General features: G+C 40.5%; 2 protein-coding genes across 8 annotated transcripts in view; both read left to right on the plus strand.

The window, feature by feature from the left end:
- The window catches only part of il34 (interleukin 34), a 46,934-nt gene extending 39,681 nt beyond the window's left edge, over positions 1-7,253 (plus strand). For 3 of the 6 annotated variants that reach the window (XM_086073899.1, XM_086073895.1, XM_086073900.1), the window contains 2 exons: positions 1,976-2,156; positions 6,425-7,253. In XM_086073899.1, coding sequence (XP_085930025.1) covers positions 1,976-2,156; positions 6,425-6,483 — 240 coding nt within the window. In that variant the 3' untranslated portion in view covers positions 6,484-7,253. The remainder of the gene's footprint in view (positions 1-1,975; positions 2,157-6,424) is intronic. The other 3 variants (XM_086073896.1, XM_086073897.1, XM_086073898.1) reach the window with 3 other exon arrangements.
- A 5,094-nt stretch (positions 7,254-12,347) lies between these two features.
- Positions 12,348-24,057, plus strand: part of lonp2 (lon peptidase 2, peroxisomal) — a 39,818-nt gene continuing 28,108 nt past the window's right edge. Inside the window, exons 1-4 of one of the 2 annotated variants that reach the window (XM_086073129.1) lie at positions 12,348-12,808; positions 14,662-14,797; positions 16,650-16,760; positions 23,122-23,253. In XM_086073129.1, the coding sequence (XP_085929255.1) occupies positions 12,576-12,808; positions 14,662-14,797; positions 16,650-16,760; positions 23,122-23,253 (612 nt within the window). In that variant the 5' untranslated portion in view covers positions 12,348-12,575. The remainder of the gene's footprint in view (positions 12,809-14,661; positions 14,798-16,649; positions 16,761-23,121; positions 23,254-24,057) is intronic. The other variant, XM_086073130.1, reaches the window with a different exon arrangement.

The following is a 24,057-nucleotide window of genomic DNA, read 5'->3' on the forward strand; positions in this document are numbered from 1 at the left end:
ACTGGCACATCTTAATTTTAGTGTTTGGTTTGTCTAATTTACCATGCTTGGAAATTAGGCAGACAGCGTTACGCCTCGCTGTGTGTTCCGATGGATCGAGGGCATTCTCTATTTTACGTGCCTGCCCCGGCGCACCTGACAATGGCGTAGATGCCACCGACTTCCGACTTCCGGGTTTCACACATCAGCGTCATTTCCCGCCTTAACTCTCTGAAATGCTTCGGACAACTGAGACAGACACACTACACACTCGCACCCGTTGACGGGAATGCGCAACCGAGGGACACAATGCCGCACAAACTGGGACGCGGCCCACACGTCGCAAACAGGAAATGGAAACATAGCTGATGTGTGAAAACCAGGAAGTCGGAAGTCCCGCCTCCTCCGTGGCATATACCCCATTTGATGGCAGAAAGTAAACTAGAATTTAGACCACCTAAAAGTGGGTCTAAGTTGTGGCCTAGGTTGCGTAACACGATTTTTGTGTATTTGATCAAGGCAAAGGCAGCTCTGTAGATGTGTGTGGCTGGTTGATCTCAACGTATTTCATGAATAGATATGACAACATGGGACAATCCATTTGAATCATTGTAGGAATCAATTCATTGAATGAAGCATTATTATAATCTTAAAATAATTTTTGAAGTTCTGACCGTGACACAACTATGGGTGCTGGGTGGGGAATTACACACAGATGCACAATTGGGGAGAGAATGGTAAGGCGGTCTCCAAGGGACCATTCCACAGCAGCCAACTTTACATCAACCGCCGGTACAAACTCAGACGGTGAAAAGCCAGCGAGAAGAAAAGGCGACACTCGCTGTTTAATTCATACAGACGCTTGCTTGCAGCAGTTTTTTGCTTGCGTCACCACAACCTAAATAGCCATTTTCGGTCGAAAATTTTCGGAGGCTGAATATTCGGTGCATCACTAATGAAAAGCGTCACTCGTGTCTCCATATGTCATATTTTTTTTACATTGCAGAAAACAAATATTGAAGCCATAATTTATTAGAGATTATGGTGATAGAGCGGCTATGTTGTGCAATTGAACAGTATTCGCAATTCTTTTTATTCAATTAATTACATAATATACTGCAATAATTGTCCCACGTTAATGCTCTTGACAAAATGTAAAACATATGGGAATTCTGACAATTTGGGCTAGAAGTGAATTTATATATTGTACTTGTCAGCTCTGGAACTGATCATTCGTTATAAAGTGAAATGATTATTTTCCCGTTTGCATTCATACAATAATTGCTCTTTAACTAAGCCCCCCCCAAATTTTTTTTTTTTTTTTAATGTATTGAAAGTACTAGTGGTATTGATGCTTGGTATCAGTGACTATTCAAGAGTTGAGTACTCGTACTGGTATCGGTCTGGAAAAAAAGCGGTATTGAATATTCCTAATACAATTGTATTGTACAACATTCTTCTAATAATTGCTTATATGTATTATTTTGTGATAATTCTGGCAAAAGGATATACCCAATGAGTGTTCAAAGAGCAATAATTTCAGTGTCCCAAAATTGTGGTTAAAAAGACCAATATTTCCTCAAATCAATGCAGGTTTACACAAACCAAAACTTCTCAAAATGTGGTAGTCATTACAGGTTGCAGTTTCTGTGCTCTCCATGTAGCTGCCCATCTAGATAAGCAGTCAGGTTATTGCTACTGCTCATGAGGCTGACACGTGTATTACATTTGCCCTCAAATAACATTTTCATCTAATCTGATCTAATGAAAATAATGCTGCGGATTGTGTTGTAACTCACTGAATTGGTCATGAGTGAGCTCTTTGTGTATGTTTTTATTTAGTTCTGATTAGTTTTATTTGTAGAATGTTTAATTGTCGAAGAATGTGAATATTATTTCAAGTGTCAATCTGACCTTGCAATGCAGATGTTTCTCATGAGATACTCAGCACCACAATGATACAGCAAATGACTAAAAACGGTGTGTTTGTGTACAGGTGTTCCAGCAGGAGCTTCCAGATGCAATACAGGACATTTGGGATTGTTTAACAGAGGAGTCCGACAGAGTGCCAGAATCCAGATGGAGGTTTGCTTCTCCAAAATCCCTTTTGGACAATTTCTGTCACACCATGCATTGCCTCTTCAGTGAATGCTTTGCCACCACAGAAACACAGAACCGTGAGTATAAGACAACTTAGCCCATCAGCATCAATTTAGAATTAGATGTCAATTCTGTTTAACCTTATTTGTAAGCATGATCAAAAGATAAGAGTTGAGGATATAATGAACTTTTCACCTGTAGATATTTACTCATCTACTTGTCACATTTTAAATGGAAAAACATGCCTCTTAAGTCACATAAACCTTTCCAATGTCATGGTGATGGTTAGCTCACTGCGTTGAGCACCCGCAACCGTGTCGACCATGTGTCGAGGCTCGTCCTCGGAGTGGGTGACCCTGGTTCGATTATATATGGGTCATGGCAGACCTCAGAATGGTCAGATTTCCGCTAATGTGACTGCAACAGCAGAAAGTGAAATATATACAGTACATCTATCAGTTGAACCACATAAATAAACACATCACATCGCAGTTTGCAGGTCAAAATTGGGATTTTGCGCCTCATGAAAACGCATTGAATCAAAACTGAGAATCACACTTTATGACATTTTGCAAACTGCGGAGACTTTTTCAAAAAGCTTAGGCTGGACACCCGCATTTTAAGGCTGCCGCAACACACTTAGGTCACCTATGCACAGGATGTAGGCGGTCGACCATAGAAGCAAACTCAGTGCTTTTTATGCCACAGACAGCTAGCTAGCAACAAGCCTCTACTAGCTACTATGGGTTCATCTAATTTCTCTAATTGCTAGGTCCTCGCTCCTTTGTTTACATGCTAGCACCTCCAACCAGACATTCTATCAAGGAGGGAGATGATTACCAAAGGAGCGAGGAGATAGCAGGTTGAAATGTTTTGGGATAATGAGACGTCTTCTAACAACGCATGTCAGAAATCCGTGTGTCAGATGAGCACTACAAATTTCCACTTTATGCTTTATATTTCAAGTGGGATTACATTAAAGTCAAACATCACTAATGTTACCAGCACAATTTTGAAGATGTAAAGATGAGCGTGATAGGTGTGTCCTAAGCGCATCTACCCCGCCCGCTCCACCCCCAATGTGAGCAGTAAATATTTGGAATGAGTCAGAGTTGTAAGAAAAAATAGAGATATGTTGTAGTAGATATTGTAGCAACCCTTGTGGGTGGGTCGCGGGTTGGGTAGTTTCCAATGGACTTTAAATTAGTTTTTTGATAGTCTCAAAGAGCCTAGTTTTCTTTGTATGTTTTGGTAATTAAATATTTTTGTGAGCACACCTTCCTTCCGTGACTCCTTCCTGCATTTGGGTCCTCAAACCCCGCCAAACCCCCCACTTGGTCCGACGTTTAAGATCTGCAAAATTCTCAAATTACATGACAGCTTTAGCTTTGCTTGTAGGCAAGAATCTACAGTTTTGCTGTTACACACAATGTGAATTTAAGAAATAAAAACTCTTGATTATATAAGAAAGAAAACCAATTGTTCATTTGTTATATTGTAAACTCTTGTTTCAGATCCCTGGCATTAACATTAAAAATAAAATATAATAATAATAATAATAATAATAATAATAATTTGCCCCACAAAATTATAAAGTTGCTCTTCAAATGAAGTAATTGATTTGCAAAACTGCTATGCAAAAATATTTCAAGCAACATGTATTTCAAGGACACCTGTATTGTGAACCCAATGATGTTGCAGGCTAATTTAGGGGAGACAAAAGCGTCTTTTTTACTGCCCATCACAGCTGTTTTTTTCCTGGCTGTGTCTGAATGTGCACTTTACTCCCCATATAGAGCCCTATACTGAGGAGTCACGTCATTTTGTAGTGGTGTCCGAATGTCCAGGGAGCGAAAATGTACGGCATTCAAAATTACTCATAACGTACTCTGAAAAGTAGTTTCAATGTTCACTCAACCGGGTTGATATAGACCACAATGCATTGCGAGTATGAAAAAAAACATTAATATATACTATGGAATTAATGTGTTTTAGTTAAAAATATTTACAACAAAGGAACTAAAGTATAGTTTTAAAACATTTTCATTCGCAATCATTTATGCGCCGGTGCGCCATAACATGTATGGTCACGTGATATGCAACGAAGAGAAAGTAGTGAGCTGGCTGTACAAATCGCCAAACAGAATGAGGGCACGACATATTAGGCCACAATATAGTGCAGGGCTATGTAGTGAATGAAGGGTTGGGGGACAAGGATGGACATTCGGACACAGCCACTGATACAAAACGAGAGGAAAGGAGGCGTCTCTGCAATTCTGCAGCTTGTCATGTGAGAGGCAGGAACACCTGCCACTCATTTCTCCTGCCTTGTTGTCCATCTTTCCACCTTTTTTTATAGCACTTGTCCTTATTAGGTTATTATCCCAACTGATTTTGGGCAGGAGGTGGGCAACACCCATGATTGGTCGCTAGCCATGTTTTTGGAATATGGGAGGAAGTTGGAGTGCCAGGAGAAACCCCTGGAAAGCATGGGGAGAAAATTCAAACATCAGTCGAGACACAAACCCCGAACCTCTGTCAGGCAGACATGTTAGCCTCTTACCCACTGTGCTTCCCCCCTGCAACCAGATGGAGAATGGGTTATCATCAATAAGAGAGCGTAGACTTAGGACATGATTGAGGGGATGTGTCTCACAGCTGTCCTGGGAATGCCACAGGGTCGGTCCTTTTAAGTCAGGTTGTAGGATGTTTTTTTTATTTTCTTTTTAGCGATGTAGCTCTGTAGATAACCTGTTCACAATTGCATCCACTAAGCGATAGTTGCATGTCCGTCACAGAGACGAGTATTTCAGACAATTCAATAGTCATAACCTTGTAGGAACCAGTCATATTGTTGACCAAAGTCCATATAGACCATATAGAATAACGAGAGAACTTAGTGTGATGAACCTGACCGGCCCACAAAGAAACCATGCTGGGGCCTCATTTATCAAAAAGTGCATGAAACAAGTTCTAAATTCATGCGTATGACTAAAACTTAGAGTGTGCGTAAGTACAAAAAAATACGGATTAATCAAACGTGCAGACGCCTGTCGTACGCACACGTGTGTTGATAAATCCCACCTGTTCTAAACAGCCACGCTCTCGCAAGTCTGGTCTCATTTGCATTGAGAAACGCCTCCAATTGACTATGGTAGCAGCAATCCCTTTAAGAAATCCAAAGTCATTGCAAAGAGAGCGGAGAGAATCTCTGAGTCGTAGACGACATATGAGGTACTTGTCAGGGAAGTGGGTACAAATAGGCCTACTGTCTGGATAAATGCATTCAGGTGATAAAGGAAATAAAACATGGTTTGACATTAACTTATTGCACAATAAAACGCGTCATGGCCCATAAATGAGAATTAGGACGAGCAAGTTATTTGGAACCCCCGGGAGTGTACGGTGCGTCGGGCACCATTGTGTGTGTGTGCGCGTGCGCGCGCGTGTGTGTGGTTCGGGGGCACCCATGGTCCCTGACGGGTGGGTGAGTGTGGTGAAGTTTACCTTCGTCTGTGGGTTGTGCGGAGACAAATTGCAATGTCATCCAGTGCTAACTAACTAACTAAAACTAACAAAGCTGCCCTGAAAATTCTTCAAAAATATTAATCCATCCATTTTCTTAACCACTTACTCCTCACAAGGGTCGCGGGGGTGCCGGCTAAAGGTAGTAGGCAGATTACACCCTGAACCGGTTGCCAGCCAATCGCAGGACACACAGAGACAAACAACCGTCCACACTCACAATCACACCTAAGACAATTCAGAGCGCTCAATTAACCTGCCATGCATGTCTTTGAATGTGAGAGGAGACCAGAGTACCCGGAGAAAACCCACACGGGCATGGAGAGAACACACAAACTCCACCCAGGAAGGCCGAATCCTGGACTCGATCTCACGCTTTCAGCACTGCGAGGCGGACGTGCTAACCAGTCAGTCACCGTGCCGCCCCTCTTTAAAAATAATTATATTTAAAAAACAAAATGAAAAATAATTCTAGTCACTCCATGCGCAATGTTTTGATTCACTGTGTAACTTTTTTTTAACTGTATTTAGCTTTATGTTAAAAGACTACGCACGAGCAAAAACAAAAAACTAACAAAATACGCGTGGCTTTAATCTGTTACACAATCACTTAGCTGAAGTTTTGTGAGATGTTAGAGGCATATTTTTCCAGATAATTTTAGTTATCTCCAAATTTTACAACTTCAGGTATTCAACTTCTAACGTTCCACAAATTAACAGTCACAAATGCAAACACACTGTTTTCATTGTAGCTTTTTACATCAATTTGTTATATAAAAATCTGAATTTGTTTGAACAAATATTTTCTTTTGTTTTCCAGAATTGGATTCCTCCCATTGTCAGAAAGGCAGGAAGAAAGCCTTAGGGGCAAATAGCTGAGAGGAGGCCTGGGGTGAGGTTGTCTCTCGTCATACTGAATAGGTATTATTTCCCTTGACCTTGAAGGATCTTGAAGGACAATCCACTTCCACTTTAGGTCTTTTCCCAAAGCCTGCTGGATAATATGGTATAAGTCATTTGACCCTAATATCTCCTCCTTGCTAAGATGGAGTCTTTTTGGAATGGAGGACATGCCACAACCTGCCTTATCCACAGTGAAGGGATAACTTGAACTCTGGAGGACAATGCTTTCCAAGGAATCTGCCTTAAAAAGCCCGCCATGTGCTCTTGGCCGGCTGACTTTGTACCACAACCATACAAGTGTACTTCGCCACTTTCTGTGACTGCAATGTCTGTGAACTTCATCTCTAAAGACTACTTTTTTCTCCCTCTGTTCTGCTGCTAATAAAAGCATAATTGGTTACCTTATGCTTTTATTACCTATTTTTGCTCCGTGTGTTAAAAAAAACCAACATCATTATAAATCTGTCCAGTTTTTGTTTTACTGTGCACTTGCTTTGCATTAGAAGCGGCTTGACATACATGATTTGAAGACAATATGCGCAAAAATAGTCAATTGCGTCTGATATTTTATTGATTTATTGACAGTGGTCGAACAAATCATGTATGTGTATTTTTATTATTATTATTATTTATTTTTTTATGATACATATTTAACATACATCGATGTGTACTGGCAATCCAGGTCATACAGCTGCATTTTTGGAACTTATTTGCAATAGTGAACATGCCAAAGGTAAAGCAGACAAGCAATGCATTACAAATACGCAATACTGTTTTACTTTGTTTTATTTAACTTATAGAATAAAAACAAAATTATAAAATTTCTAAATCATGTTTTTCTGTTTAATTCATGGAATATTGATGCTTCAAAAATTAAAGTTTTCCAACTTGAAACCAATGCGCAGCGTAAAAAAAAGAATGTGTTCAGAGAAGCAGAATACTTAAAATATACGTCACAATATCATGTCAGTGTGTCAAAAATTGGTAAACCTCACCTGAATACTGAAAAAAATAACCCGAACCCACACAGCAGAGATAATTGCTTCCCAAAAAATTGTGAATAATAACAGTTAAAGTGGAAATTGCTCCCCTATTCATTAAAATGTATCTAAAGTTCAACACCAAGAAGGATTTTAGGGCCACGCAGGTAAAAACAAAAAAAACGGAGATGAGTTTTCAGTCCATATGAGAGAGAAAACAGAATACAATGATTTGCAAGTTTGAGTTAACCTATATTCAACTGAATACACTACAAAGACAGGATATTTACTGGTCAAACTGATGAACGTTACTGTTTTTTGCAAATATTCTCTCATTTTCAATTTGAAGCCTAAAACACGTTCCAAAAAAGCTGGGGAAGTTGAGAAATGCTAAAACAACAACAACAACAACACCCGTTTGGAACATTCCACAGATGTTCAGGTTAATTGGAAACAGGTGGGTGTTATGATTGGGTATAAAAGACTGAGTTATTCACAAACAAGGATGGGGCGAGATTCATCACTTTGTAAACACCTGCGTGAGCAAATAGTCCAACAGTTTCAGAACGATTCTCAAGATAGGCTTGCAAGGAATGTAGGGATTTCATCCTTTATGGCCCATAATATCAAAAAGATTCAGAGAATCTGAAGAAATCTACAAATACTCTTAGGTGGCAAGGCCGAAAACCAACATTGAATGCCCATGATATTCGATCCCTCAGGCGACATTGTATTAAAAGCCGGCATTATTGTGTAAAACATGTTGCCATGGGGTCGGCAACACTTCAGAAAACCATTGTTCAAGTTCAAACTCGAGAGCAGAGCGAAATCCATATACAAAGTCAACAACATCCAGAAACGCTGCCAGTTTCTCTGGGCGCGAGTGCATCTTCGATGGACTGACAAAACGTGAAAAAGTGTGCTGTGGTCTGACAAGTCCACATTTCAATGAGTTTTATCGAAATCATGGTCGTCAAAAAAGAGATCTGTGAAGGCATCATTAATGCTGGAAGGTACATAAAGGGCACGCTTTGCAGCAACATACGCCGCCATCAAAGCAACGACGTTTTTAGGACGACCCTCCTTATTTCAGCAAGAGAAGGCCATGCCACTTTCTGCATGTGTTATAGAAGCATGGCTAGGTAGTAAATGATTTTGACTATGAGACTGACCTGCCAACAATCCAGACCTGTCTCCTATTGAAAATGTGTGGTGCCAACAATGGCGACCCCAGACTGTTATGCAACAGAACTTGTTCAACAAGCAAGATTTGGAACAAATTCCACCTATAAAGCTTCAACAATTAGTGTCCTCAGGTCCTAAATGATTATTGAGTGTAGGTAAAAGGAAAGGCAATGTAAGCCAGTAATAAACATGCCCCTGTCGTGGCTTTTTGGGGGGGAAATGATGGCATCAAGTTCAAAATGAATGAATAACCATGTGAATCGGTTTGCCTTCCCAGGGCACGTGGTTTACTACTCTCTGACGCGCATGAGACAAAAAGTGTCCTAGTCGACCCAGAGCGCAAGCCCAGATTTGACAGGGAACACCCACATTTAAGGGTTCGCTCCACCCTGGTATCAAGGTGTGTTAATGACAGACTTAAGTCAAAGGGAATCTCTGAGCAGTCATAAAAGTGTGCAACTTTGTGCATTTTCGCTCTTCCGCACATGGCAAAATATGGTGCATAATCACCACAAAAGAAAACAGGTGGTGTGCATCTGTTGCATTTATGACCATTTCTAATAATTTTGGTGTAGATGACCTTAAATGTCAAGCACTGAGTGTGTGTGCGTGTGTGTGTGTGTGAGAGAGAGAGAGAGAAAGAGAGAGAGAGTGAGTTGTGGGGAGTTGTTTGATTTTATTGCTGCCATAAACGTTTTTCTTGTGACGTTGTTTTTTTAAATAGTAGCTTTAATTTAAAAAATAATAATAATAAAAACTGTACCAACTTTAATTCTTGCAACTTTACAATTTTTTTGTAACATTGGTAATGGATGGTAAATGGACTGCATTTATATAGCGCTTTAACTACACCATATGGTGCCCAAAGCGTTTTACAATTAAGCCTCGCATTCACATACACGCAACCCCCCCCCCCGCACCCACGCACACACACACACACACACACACACCAGTGGTCGACAACTCCTATTCTCCTGAAATGATACCTTTTTTCTTGTAAAATTACAACTTTATCCTCTCAACAATGCAGAGTTTTTTCTCGTAACTTTTAGACATAATTCTCATAACTTCAGGACTTAATTCTTCTGACGTTAATTTATCATTACAAATACCATTTTGGGTAAGGAGCTACTACATACTTGAATAATGACATATTTAACAATGGCTTTGAATTTGGGGCAGCTGTGACACTGAGTGGTGAAAGGGATCTGATAAAAATATTAAGCACTTGTAGTTATAAATTAGTTCATGTCCAATAACAAATGATGACAAAGACATGATTTTTTTTAAAAGGTTGCCTTTTGCTAGCTATTTCAGCAAAAATCTACTGACAGTGCAAATTCTCTTTAAAAACAAACAAACAAAAACACTTGTAATGTAAATCAGGGGCCTAATAATGTAAATCATCAAGCCAAGGTAAGAAAGAATCAAAAGATAACCAACATATGTATTCATTTCAGGCTCTCTTTGCAAATATCACATTACGGTGAGGTTTTTGACACTTACAGAAATAACAAGACATACTTTTGACATACAGTATTTTTATTCTGAAATGTTGGTTCAGTCAGTTTTGTGTGTCCTTGTTTATAGTCTCATAGAAATGTTTTAATTTGGTGTAAAAATATATGAATGGAAAACAAGTACTGCAAAATAAAATATTCTGTTTGAGAGCATTATGGAATAATTCTTTATGATATGTTGTAGAAGAAAAAGCCCAAGTTATTCAAACATTCAGAATTGGCAGACTGATTATTCACTGAAAATGCAACGTGGTACAATATTACACAAGTGTTTGTAAGCTTCAGATACTTTTATCATCCATATATCGTGTCTAGGAACACACTTTTATTTGTGAAGGTTTATAGAAAATATGTTTATTTCCAGTTAAACTACAGTATATAATGTGTTTGTTCATCAATATGAGACAAATCATAAAATTTCCAGCACTGTGTTCACCAAAGATATATATCAAACCCAAACTACAAGTTGTCCCCTTCGATTCGGGCCAGATGATTAAGGAGCATGTCTACAAAGAGATCCTGCGGGATTTTCTACGTTAGTGTTTGAGAAGAAGTGAGTTGTGTTATGACAACTTATTGCTGCTTTATCATTATCATCCATCTGCTCACAATGCCCTGAATATTCGACCGAGGAGAATATTGCAGTGCTGGAGTAATCTCCTTACTCACCTAACCTGAAGATGCGGATGGCATCAAGATGGCAGGGATGAAAGAGCTGCGGGGAGAATCATGGAAGAATCCTTCCAGGAGTGCATGAAAGCATGGCACATACATTTGAAGGGAAAAACTTGTAGTTTGAACTTCTAATATAACTTTTGTGACACCAATGTCAGTCGTTACATTGATATGGGGTTATGGTTGCTGGTCATACTTTGTATCTGAAATCAACTTGGTGATGTTTTTCATACCTTTTATGGGATTAACTCTGTGCACAACGTAATATTAATTGCTGAATTATGTGTATTGCTGATGCTGTAAATGCAGTATGTATTTTTGCTCACACTATCAGTCACCTGCCAATCAAATGCAATCATACATGTTTGTAACAACATGAGCATTTTTAAAGTGTACTAAAAAAAATGGTTTGTTATCATGAAGTGCTACTTGACACCTCTGAATGACAACGGACAACAGAAAGGTCCGAATGATTGTTCTTTGCTTTTTTTACAACACAGAACACATTTTTTGTAGACAGGATACTGAATTTATTTATTTTTGGAAATATATACTGCGACTGGTGAAGTTTGCATGTTCTCCCCGTGCTTGCGTGGGTTTTCTCCGGGTACGCCGGTTTCCTCCCACATTTCAAAGACATGCATGTCAGGTTAATTGAACACTCCAAGTTGTCCATAGGTGTGATTGTGAGTGCAGATGGTTGTTCGTCTCTGTGTGCCCTGCGATTGGCTGGCAACCAGTTCAGGGTGTACCCTGCCTACTGCCCGAAGCCAGCTGGGATAGGCTCCAGCACCCCCGCGACCCTCGTGAGGACAAGCGGTTAAGAAAATGGATGGATATACTGCGACTGTATGTGACAATACTTTTATGAAAGAAGTATAATTAAATTGCTATTTTTCATCAACTTAAGCTGTGTCTACAGTGATTTGAAGTGATTTAATGTTTTTCAGTAGCCTACTATTTTAATACAGTACTGTTTACTCTGAAGTATGCAATATTGTGCTTTAAATTTCGGACACACATTACTGCATTACAGTAAATGTACACAACAATAATGAATGATAATAAATGCCAATGCTTAGTACGGTTTTGTTTAAGTGCAGTACATATGTGTTAACTAGCACAACTTATTTCACATTGACACAATGCATTTTTCAGTTTAGTTTGAACTGTAAACTATTAAATGTTCCAGACACAGAAACAGGAAAACAATCTATTCAATGCAATATAACTTTGTACAGTTGTACGGGTTTGCCATTTTACTAGGTTTACAAATTACAATTATGCTATTTTTTTAAATTATATAATACAAGGAATCAATGTATGCAATTTATACATGCACATAATGTATTATTGTTTAGCAAAACAAAACACAAAACCTACCTTTTGACATTAAACAGGCTGAAAAGTCACAATTTGTTTGTGCTTTTTGACCCTTACGACTCGCCATGATAAACCCGGACGTACACAGGAAGTCAAGATAATACAGTATTTTCAGTTGCATGGAAACTTGTCGCACAATATTGTTTTACTTTGAAAATAGCAAAGGAAATGATTAGACTTCTCTTGACTGATAGGTTTGACAGCTAAAGGCGACTTTGGATGTTTACAATTAGCCAGAGTTTGTGGTACTCGCCAACATAATTAACGTCACTTTGTATCGTCTACGTTCGACGGCAAGTGAATCTAATACTTACTAAAAAAAAAAATGTCCTCTTTGGGCGGAATTAAGATGCCGAGCCGTCTCCCTTTGCTTCTGACCCACGAACGGGTACTTCTTCCTGGCTCGACCGTCCGCTTAAACGTAGATACTCCTCGGAACATGCACCTGATCAAACACCGTTTGCTCAAGGGGACTTCGCTCAAAAGCACTATTATTGGAGTGATTCCCAACACCAGGGACCCTGAGAAGGACACCGACGACCTCCCCACTGTGCACAAGTAAAGTTGATAAATATTGCGTACTCCGCTTAAATACATGATCTACAGCCACATCATGATTAACATGTCTGCTGTCATGTTGAATTTTTGTAAAGGCAGTGTTTTATAATTTTGCAATTGGAGTGAGTTGTTGTTTCTGCTCATTACCATAGAGGTAGGACTACATTTGAAACTGCATAAACCACTAGAACATTGGTCACCAACATTTTTTAAACTGAGAGCTACTTCTTCGGTACTGATTAATGTGAAGGGTTTCCAGCTTGATACACACACCTGAAATAGTACTCAAAATAATAATAAAATAGTGCTCAACTCGCCTTTAATAATGTTGTATGTTATTAAAAATATTTAATAATGTTATTTTATGTGATGACACTTATGTTAATCAATTTTGACAATAATTAGGAAACATGAAGATAAATATCAATATGCGAAACTTTTTTTTCTCTGTAAATCTCTACCAATGTTCGCATTTTCAAATGATAACTTCATTAACAATCTTAGGGAATCACATTGGTGAACTGTTTTCAGAACAGGCCCCCGGTCTACTAACTCATGTGGTCCGTGATGGCTACATGGTGCCCCGCTGGCACCACGTTGGTGGCCCCAGCATTTGAATAATGTGATTATTATTATTTTTATTTTTTTTGAGCATTTGTAAGTTTTCTTCCTGATATTTTTGGCTGATTTCTTTGACTTTCTCATGATGTTACACAAATTGTTTATCCAGTTAACTTAAATGTTGTGAATAAACCAGTAAGTGACTCAGAAGCTTTCAAAGACATGATAATCTGCCTTTTCCCCAAATAGTTTAAAGTCACAGTAATCTTCCTGTATGTCTGTATGTATGTCTGACCTGGAAGAAAGTAATGTAAAATTGTATTTAAAAAATACTGCTGTAATTATTCAGGTATTTTGTATATAGAAATACAAGTATGCATTTTTAAATAGTGTATGTAAGCATAAAAAACTACATATCTTCATATCCAAGCCTCTTAAATATGATTTTATTTACCGGTAGTTAATAAGTTGTGCTTTTTGATTACAAACATCAGCACACTTCAACAAAGGACAAGGACAACATCCTTACAATAAAAAAATAAATCAAATTGGAAAAAGAAAAAGTTCACTGCATCTATGTTAGTCTTCCTAACCTGGAGAACATCTTGTATGACTTTTTGTGTTTTTTTGTGTGTTTTTTTGTAATTGAGGAATCTAGATCTGAATTGTGCAACTGTGCAACACAGTCAAGCACACAAATATGGACTTTAAACCGGCCACTAAGCCTCTCTGTTGTTTCCCTTCTTTTCTACTGGCCTGAACAATCATTGATCCACTTTCTATACTGGTTGTCCTCATTTGGGTTGTGTGGAGAAAATATGCTCTTATGTTTTTATTAAGAGCTAATTGGTGGTTGCCCAGAGCACTGAATTGTTTCTCTTTGCTTGTAATTTCTTAATTGAATAAATTATACTGCCCTGCAAAAGAACTATTCATATAAATTGCTCAGCTGGCCTGGATGTGACCTGAAATCAGGATTCTTTTAAAATTTAGGCTATCTACAGTATACAGCGGAATCTCTCGTGATGTTGGTCTAGTTCCAATTTGATGACACAAAATTTCTCTTTAAGAGCAGTTCAAGTTAGAATAATTTGTTTTAGTCAGAAAGCACATGATTTTGTGGTTATAACACATCTCACAGTCGCTCGAAATGTTCTGAATTCAAATCTCAACACCATCCTTCTTATGTGCTGTTTGTATATTCACACTCACTTTTGATTCTTTTATGTTTTTTAAATTATTTTTTATTGCTGACTTCTTCTGACACATGACACCTCTCTCTTTGTGGGCAGGATTGGTACCGCTGGGATTGCAGTGCAAGTAGTGGGCAGTAACTGGCCAAAACCGCATTATACCATTCTCATCACTGGATTGTGCCGATTTAGTGTGTCAAGCCTGCTGACGGAACGACCCTTTGTTCTGGCAGAGGTGAATGGCTTTACATGGCATTTTTACAGTATGTAGTATATATGTTAAAAAATATATATATTTTATTTTATTTTTTATTTTATTTTTATTTTTTTACAAACAAAAGTCCTGAACAGCACTGAGTGAACTGTTGATTAAAAATTGTGAGCTCTATTTTCGTTCCCAGTGCAAGTCTAGTGCAAAGCGGGTGACATCATGCTCGTCCCCGCGGACATGTAGTGTTGTGTTAGCTAGCATATGACACAATTGGGATAGAAACTGAAAAATACTATAACAGACCAAACTCCTGCTCAGACCCCCAAAAAATTGAAAAAACAAAGTATTTTCGAGCGCATTTACTTGCACTCACCATGCATGAGTTTGACGCAGAGGCAGCAATTACACTTTAGGCCAGAGGTGGCAGTCATGAGTAAAAAAGTGACAACCTCCACAACACAACTTTAAATTGTTAGTCAAAGACAACATACGTAAACATAAAATGTATTCCTTATATGAAGGATTTTATTAATAAGGGAGAAAAAAATTCCAAACCTACATGGCCCTGTGTGAAAAGTGATTGCCTCCAAACTTAATAACTGGTAGGCCACTTTTAGCAGCATCAATTATTGTTATTGTTTTTATTAAAGGCATTCAGAAGTTGATTTGTTGTTGTATTTTGGATCGTTGTCCTGCTGCAGAACCCAAGTGTGCTTCACCATCATATTTAACTGTTGGTGTGATGTTCTTTTTTTTCTGCAATACTGTTGTGTGTTACATTTACTCCATGCATGGGCACAGATGGCACTGGTCATTATGCTATATTTAGTATGCACTATAGGAAAATACTAGCAATACTACTCCTATTATTTAAAATGTAAATTATATGTATGCATTTTACTTTACTTTAATTACTTGTATTTATGTAAATTTGTTGTTTGCAGACAAATAGCAATTTCGTAATGTAGCCATTAATTCAATTGAGAATTTTACAAAAAAACATTTGTGCCCCAGAAGCCATGTAACCAGACACACACCTTCGGAAAAGTTCAACTTTCATCTCGTCAGTCCATACAGAAATCATCAGATGTTTATTATTTATTGATTTTTACAAAAGTAAGATGAGTCTTTATGGGTGTTGGGGGGGGGGGGCAACAGTGGTTTTCGTGTTGGAACTCTGCCATCTATATCGTTTTTCTATAATCTCTTCCTCATTGAGTCATGAACACTGACCTCAAGTGAGGTGAGGCAGGCCAGCTGTTGTTGAGACATCCGGGATTCCTTTGTGACCTCGTCTATGAGTTGTCACTGTGCTCTAAGGGTCATTTATGTAGGCCAGACATCTCTGAGAAGGTTCACCACTGTTCCATATGTTCTCAATGTGTGGTTAATGGCCCTCACCGTGACTCGCTGGAGTCCTAAAACTTTAGGGATGACTTTGTTACGCTTTCCAGAGTACTGATAGACGTCATTTATTTCTAATCTGTTCTTGTATTTCTTTGAATAACAGCATTTTGTTTCAGCTTCTTTTTTTTCTTTTTATATATCTTTGACCGACTTTTGTCAGACAGGTTGTATTTAGGTGATTTCTTAATTGACCAAGTCTGGAGGTAATCAGATTTGGGTGTTGTCAGTGAAAATGAACTGAAAAATGAAGTCATGGTTAAACAAGGGGGGAAGTATTTTTCACACAGGGTTTGGTAGCTTTAAATATTTTTTCTCCTTAATAAATCAAATCACTACTTAAAAACTACATTGTCGTACAATTGTTTGATAATCTTTAACATTAAAATAGGAAAATATGCAAAAACAAACCAAACAACTTTTAGAACGGGGCAAATACTTTTTTTGTGGCACTGTATGTCCATCTTTGCAGGTGGAACAGTTGGATAAACAGGAACAGTACACCACCCAGGCAGAGGGTGTCTCAGCAGAAGATGGAGGGCTGCAAGAATTGTCCCAAAAATTCTACCAGACAGCTCTACAAGTACGTGTTGTTTTTAGGACATTGCTTTAACTGCTCAAGCAACCCCATGAATGCATCTTGATAAAGCTATGCAGCTGTCTGCATAGTAGTTGTATCTGTCAAAAACCAACAGACCCACCTTTTTTTGGGGGGGGGGGGGGTATCTGTAAAATTATGCTGTTATGCGTTAATACAGTATCTGCCTCAATCATCAGGCAATTTGGTGGTTCATTTTTGCCATGCGATCTGTATGTATTAGTAGCATTACTGGTAAATGGACTGCTTTTTATATAGCGCTTTAACTACACCACATGGTGCCCAAAGCGCTTTACAATCTAAGCCTCACATTCACCCATTTACACACACTCATACACCAGTGGTCGGCTGCTGCCATGCAGGGCGCTGCCAGGTCCACTGGGAGCAAATCGGGGTTCAGTGACTTGCTCTTCGACATGATCACCAGGGGTGAGGATTGAACCCACAACCTCACGGATGGGAGACGACTACTTAACCACTAAGCCATGCCACCACCCCCTAATATCTTCTTGTTGTCAATAAATATGAGGTGAATCTGTGAGCTATAGCTCTACTGTATGAGTTTTGTATTATTTCGGTGTGTTAAAACTTTTCAGTATTTTTTGGGGATTCTGTATTATGATGGACACTTCATTATAATTGTTTCTGTTCAGTAATGTCGTTGGATGTAACCCAGGATAGTCGCGAAGAATAATGTTAGCACATTATGATGGATCAGATTGCATGCATGTTATTTTTAAATGAAAGTTTAATCATTTGTAAAGACGAAGCAAGCATTGTATTATGAATATTTTAGCGCAATCTCTTGCACTGTGAGTTCATTCATTTAATCTGAAGTCCGTTCTGTGGGGATGGGGATTGGTCCCCTCGAAAATAGACTTGGGAAGTTGTACAATTTTGAAGAAAAAAAATTCTCTCCATTATTCTCACACTTTATTTGTATATTAATTTCTTAAACCCTTCCCCACTTTGAAATGACAGAAGACAAATAATGCTCAAACCCCTAACTGACGTGTTCATAGAAGTTAAGGTAATGCATTTTGTTTGAAGGTGCCTTTCTTGGCATTTAAGGACTGCGTACAGTATATTAAATTACATTAAATTAAACAATAACAGAAAGTATGCTGTAAGAAATTTATTAAAAACAACAAAGCAAATGGCATGTTGAATAGGCAGATTTAAACGAGTGGGCTTGTATTTGTGATCTGAAGTGTATGAAATAATTTGTTTGTATATAAATTGGGGTGGTAATGAGTTCCAGAGATGGGGAGGAAAGCTTTAATGATGGTGTGATGGCCGGTGAGGACAGACAAAGTGAATGGAGGAAGCGGACTTGAGGGTGCGGAAGGAAGTGGGGACATGGAGAAGATGAGACAGGTATGGAGGAGCAAGGTTGTCGTTTATCTTCAATGAAAACAGGAGCATTTTGAATTCCGAGTGGTGTTTCAGTGCTATGTTGTGGGAGGAAACAGGACTAGAACTGTTCATACAGGTGATTGTGAGAATAAATAGGGATGTAAATTGAGTGACAACTGCTTTTTGCAAGGATTTTGAAAACAAAGGGTAGATTGTAGATAGGATGGCAGTTGCTAAAGTTGCAGGGGTCTGCGCTGTCTTTTTTTTTCCTCCAAAATTGGAGCGATAGCGGCTAGCTCCACCTTATTTGCTCACCACCTCCAGCCTAAGTGACTGATAATGAATACAGGCTTTAACATGATAATAGTCATATTCTTATTGGAACTATTATTGTTATTATTGAAACATGGAATTATTAAATGCCTGTAAACAATGAAAGCAAGTCAGTTGAATTTACAGAATAAATGCAAGTTTTTGCACATGGTCAGGATTAGGGATGTTCGATACCACTTTCTTACCGATCGATACGCAACTCTTGAGTAGTCAATGCTACTGATACCAAATACCGATAACACTAGTAAATAAAATTCCCCATAAATTACATATGATTTTAAAGAAAGACATATATATATATCCCAATATATGATTTTTCCTTACAATTGCATGAAGTTAATGGCAATTTTGTATTCATATAATTTCAAATTTCTTGTCCCTGATCATAAAACAGCCGCAGGAGGGCGGCCAATTATGGTATCGGTCACCGCCGTGAGTACCGATACCTTAAAATAAGACTGTATTGGCACTGATACCGATACCTAGTATCGGTAGTCACCCATCATAGTCAGGATGATACCTAATCTGTACACATATCCGAGCCCATTTATCAGTTGTATTGAGGAAATTCACGGAATTTTAATCAGACAGTGAGATATCCTTCGTGTCTGAGCCTGAATCCAGTACTCAATGCAATAATGAGTTACATTTCCATTGACTGGAATTATTTTATTTATTTTATTATTATTTATTTATTTTATTACACTATGTAAGCAAGTTCACACTACAGTATTAATTTTTCCCCAGAAAAAACAGGACGAGATGTTGCTACCCATGTGCGAGCACATACAATTAACTGGTGGATTGACAGTAAATATTAGATGGTAGACTTGAGAAAATGAATTTACGAGACACATCATCAGTAGTGTTCCTCTGAGTCATGGGGTGTTTCGGCCTTTTACACTATACACCCTCCCCAGAGGCGGCCAGCTGCAGGATGATCGGACCTGAGCTTGCGTCCCAAACCCAATTAGCCATGAAAGCCACCTTGCTGTCAAGTGGCGGACATCTCATAGGACTATGCATGGCAGGGGCGTCCGGTTCCCTGAGTCAGGCCTAGGCTGACCGCATACCTCCTATCATGCTATTTGGGGGCCACACTGGGGTCGTTCCTCTTTAGCCAGAGCCACGGGCTGCTTCTTTCTGCTGCCTCTGATACAGCTTTGATGGCTGTACGCTGGTTCTGGTCCTTAACTCCCAAGTCCCTCAGTAGTCTTGTGGTAGATGTTCCCACAAACCCTCTGCACCCAACTTCCACTAGGCGGACTTCTGCGTTCCAGCCACGATTTCAAGCTTCTGCGGCTAGCTCAGAATATAGCAGGTATTTCCGCTCATATGCCTCCTCCATGGAGTCTTCTCAGGGTATAGTAAGTTCGACTATGTATACCTTCTTTAAGGAATGGGATCAGAAGACAAGTCAGGCCTCAAGGTGGTGGTGGCGATCTCTGAGGGAAACACCAGCTGTTTGCCAATATTTACCAGCATCTTCCAGTCACGTGCTAGGCACAGTTGGGTTTTCTCTGATGGTGTAGAGTTGCTCCTGGCAGCTATGGCTCCTTCACGGACAAAGCCCATGAGGTGTTAGCAGTGTTAGGGCATTGATGCTGGATCGTTTTCCCTCCAGTTTGGAAGCAAGGCTCTTCAAGACTTGGTTGTGGCGCCAAGTACACCGTCCCTGGGTGAGACTGGTTTTACACCTGGTGAGTATGTGCCTGAGGGAGGCTGGCTTGGCGCACAGGGCGCAACCAGGATCTTTGCCAAACCACTGGTGGAGATTAGTTGGGGTTGGAAGGACATCATAGGTGGCTCTGATGGCAAAGCTCAAGATCCTCACTTCCATGGCCCATGCATCCCTCAAGCTCAATCTATTCTTTTCGACACTCTGCCACCGTGTTTACAGACCCTATTTGCCAAGAGCAACTGCCTTGGCCCATCTTGCCGCCTCCTCCTGTCGTCGCACTTCATCCACCATCATCTCCCTCTGTGCTGGAGCGGTGACATTTCGCCAGGCTGGACGGCTAATTGTTAGCCCCGGGCCTCCTCTTCCTTGCTGAACATTCCCTACAATGTCAGCATGTTTGAGAGCTGCTGTTGCCTCCTCCACTGCTCTTGCTGGTCTCCACTTGCGGCCATTAACCAAGGTTGGTGCATTTTCCCCAATCACCGAATCTTTGGATTCGTTCAGGGTCTTCTGCAGTTGTGTTTTGGCACACTTGAACTCCGTAAGGCTGGTGAAGGGCAACTTGAGGACACTGTCTCCTTAGAGGCCGATAGTGGTGAGGCAGCGTGGACCTCCAAGCCACTTCTTGACGTGGACTGTGACTCTTCTCTCCAGCTTTTCTACTGTTGGGATGGGCACCTCATAGATTGCCAGGGACCACCCGGCATAGTAGACCCAACTGGAAGCACTAGGTCTTTAACTTCCCAGGTAATTTTGTATTGTCAATCGCCTGTAGGCCTGCATTGATGTCATTGCGCAGTTGCTTCACCTGGTCTTTCTTTCAGGCTTGCGTCATAGTGCCTTCCAAGGCTTTTGACTGGCTGCTCAGGTAAAGTGGGGATTAGATCGTCACAGATGAAGCACTTCAAGTCAGTAAGCACTCCCTTCACCACTGAGATACTGCGTGACTTTGTGGTTTGATATTCATACTGATGTTCTCCTCGAGTTTTCAGAGTAACCTCCTGGTGCATGGGATGGTGGTAGACAGGGTGGTGATGTCGTCCATGTAGGCTCTGAGGGGAGGGAGGCGCTTGCAAGAGACAAGTTTTTGTCCACCTATGACCTATTTTGAGACTCTAATGATAACCTCCATCGCCATGGTGAAAGCCAAGGGAGAGACGGTACATTCGACCATGATGCCTACTTCCAGGCACTGTCATGAGGTGGTAAATTCAGGCGTAGAAAAACAGAACTGCAGGTCCTGAAAGTAGTCTTTGACCAGGGTCGTGATTTTGTGTCCTGGTTGTTAAAGAACTTGAAGGTAGTCCAGAGGAGCTCATGGAGCACAGAGCCAAAGGCGTTTGCAGAGTCCAAGAAGATCGCATGCAGGTCCCTTTTCTCCAGTTTTACCATTTGGATCTGGTGCCAGATCATACTGGTATGTTCTAGGCACCCAGAGAAGCCCGATGTCCCTGCCTTCTGAACGGATGTATCCACATACTGATTTCTGTGGAGGTATTCAGACAACCTTTTTGCGATGACTCCGAAGAAGATCTTACCCTCCCTCCACGTTAAGCAAGGCAATTGGGCGGAACTGACTAATGTTCGTTGCGTCTTTCTCCTTTGGGATAAGGATCCCACCTGCCCTACGCCACGCTTAGGGTATGGACCTCTTCTGCCATACCGTCCTCACAAGGCCCCAGAGAAACCTACAAACATCTGGTGCGTTCTTGTACACTTTGTGTGGCATTTCGTTTGGCCCAAGACCTGATGCTGTTCTCGCCCGACGGACAATCTTCTCCACCTCCTTCCACGTTGGGGGACCGGTCTCAAATTGATGATCTGGGGGGTCGATTGGTGGAATGTCCGGAGGGATGGCCAGGTGTTCATGGCGCTTTGGATCAGAATGCGTTGATCTCAGGTGCTCATCCAGGTCTTTATTTGTTGCTTTTAGAACTCAATTTTCTCCTTGGTGAAGAGAGTCTTTAGGAACTTGAAAGGATCTTTGTAGAACCGTGTTCTTGTCTGTTCTTTATTCCTTCTTGGTTTCTGTGAATTCTCTGCTCTGCAGAGGGATGCCAGACGTGTTTTAATGTCATCTTGGAGGGTGCTTATGTCCTCCTTTTCCACTTCCGAGGCCTTCTTCCAAAGTCTCCTGAGTTGTCTTCGTTCTTGAACAAGGCGCTTGATTTCCTGTTGCCTCCTAGAAACTGGTGGGGTGGGGTGGGAGCCTGTTTGGCAACTTTCCACTCTAGTACTCCAAATCGTTCTGCTCCGTATTAATAGATGATGTTTCCCATTTTCTCCAGCTTCTTCTCCACTGTGCCTCAAAGTTGTTCAAGGGACAGGGTCAGATCATTATTCACCGTTTCCCACAGCTTTTTTTCTGCAGCACCGGGCCACTTCGCACGCAGTTTGTAGGCCTGGGAGTCTCCGCTCAGCCACAGGTCGGGGAATATGGTTGGGTTCCACTGCTCATGTTTTTTCCACCGCTTGTTCTGTGCTTGAGTTTGCCTCTTCTATGACAGGAGTGCTGATGCTCTCCAAGCTATGGTTTTTGTCCAGTTGTTGAACTTCATTCGACTCATTTGCCCCCTTCCGCAGGAAGTAGTCATTGCGAGGCCCCTGTCTCTCTTCTCTCAAGCGCCTTTTCTTTCCCTGGTGAATCCTCAGACCCCAAAAATATGTTACCTTCCTCCATCCGCAGCTACATATCTGATATTAAGATATGGGATGTGTGATTTTACTAATTGCCAGTGTATATCCTGAAACCAAATTGTCACTGGTGATAAACCTTTCTTCTTTTTTTTGCACAGATTTGGACATTTATCAAGTAATTTGTCATTCAGGTGGTCTTTAGACAACATTAGCAAGCTCAAAGATGTACTGTATTGACAGCAGCAATATACTATAATGGATTGGATTATATACATTTAAAGATGCTTAACTGTGGTAGTAGTTCTAATAATCAGGGTGGGTGTGTATGCGTGTGTGTAGTTGTTAGGTATGCTGGACATGTCTGTTCCAGTTGTGGCCAAATTCAGACGCCTTTTGGACAGCCTTCCCAAGGAAACTCTACCTGATGTAGTTGCTTCCATGATACGCACTTCAAACAAGGAGAAATTACAGGTGAGGTGACTCCTGGATGTACAAATTTACCATTAATATTACTTATAGGGCGGCACGGTGAGTGACTGGTTAGCACGTCCGCCTCCCAGTGCTGGCCACGTGAGACCATGTGCAGGCTTCGGCCTTCCTGGGTGGAGTTTACATGTTCTCCCCGTGCTTACGTGGATTTTCTCCGGGTTCTCCGGTTTCCTCCCACATCCCGAAAAACATGTATGATAGGTTAATTGAAGTGTCTAAATCAGGGGTAAAGTCCGGTCCTGGAGATCCCCTATCAAGCCTGTTTTCCAGGTTTCTCTCCACCAACACACCTGATTCATGATCAGGCTCGTTATCAGGCTTCTGCTAAACTTGCTGATGAGCTGATAATTGGATTCACCTGTGTTGGACGAGGGAGACATGGAAAACAGGCTGGATAGGGTCTCTCGGGGATCAGACTTGGGCAACTCTGGTCTAAATTGTCCCTGGGTGTGATTGTGAGTGTGGATGGTTTTTCATCTATGTGTGCCCTGTGATTGGCTGGCAACAAATTCAGGGTGTACTCTGCCTACTGCCCGAAGCCAACTGGGATAGGCTCCAGCACCCATGCAACCCTAGTGAGGAATAAGCAGTTTGGAATAGATATATGGATATTAATTACATCCAACCTTTTTTTTATATAGCACTTGTGCTTATTAGGGTCCAGCCTTTCACCCTGGACTAATTGCTAGTCAAGTCGCAGGGCACATATGAATGACCATTCACTTTCACATTCACATCTATGGATAATTTGGAGCCTTAAATCAATCTGAAACCATGTTTTTGGAA

Source organism: Leptonotus elevatus, chromosome 4 (assembly GCF_054856555.1).
Source record: "Leptonotus elevatus isolate MCC_2025b chromosome 4, RoL_Lele_1.0, whole genome shotgun sequence".
Taxonomy (NCBI): domain Eukaryota; kingdom Metazoa; phylum Chordata; class Actinopteri; order Syngnathiformes; family Syngnathidae; genus Leptonotus; species Leptonotus elevatus.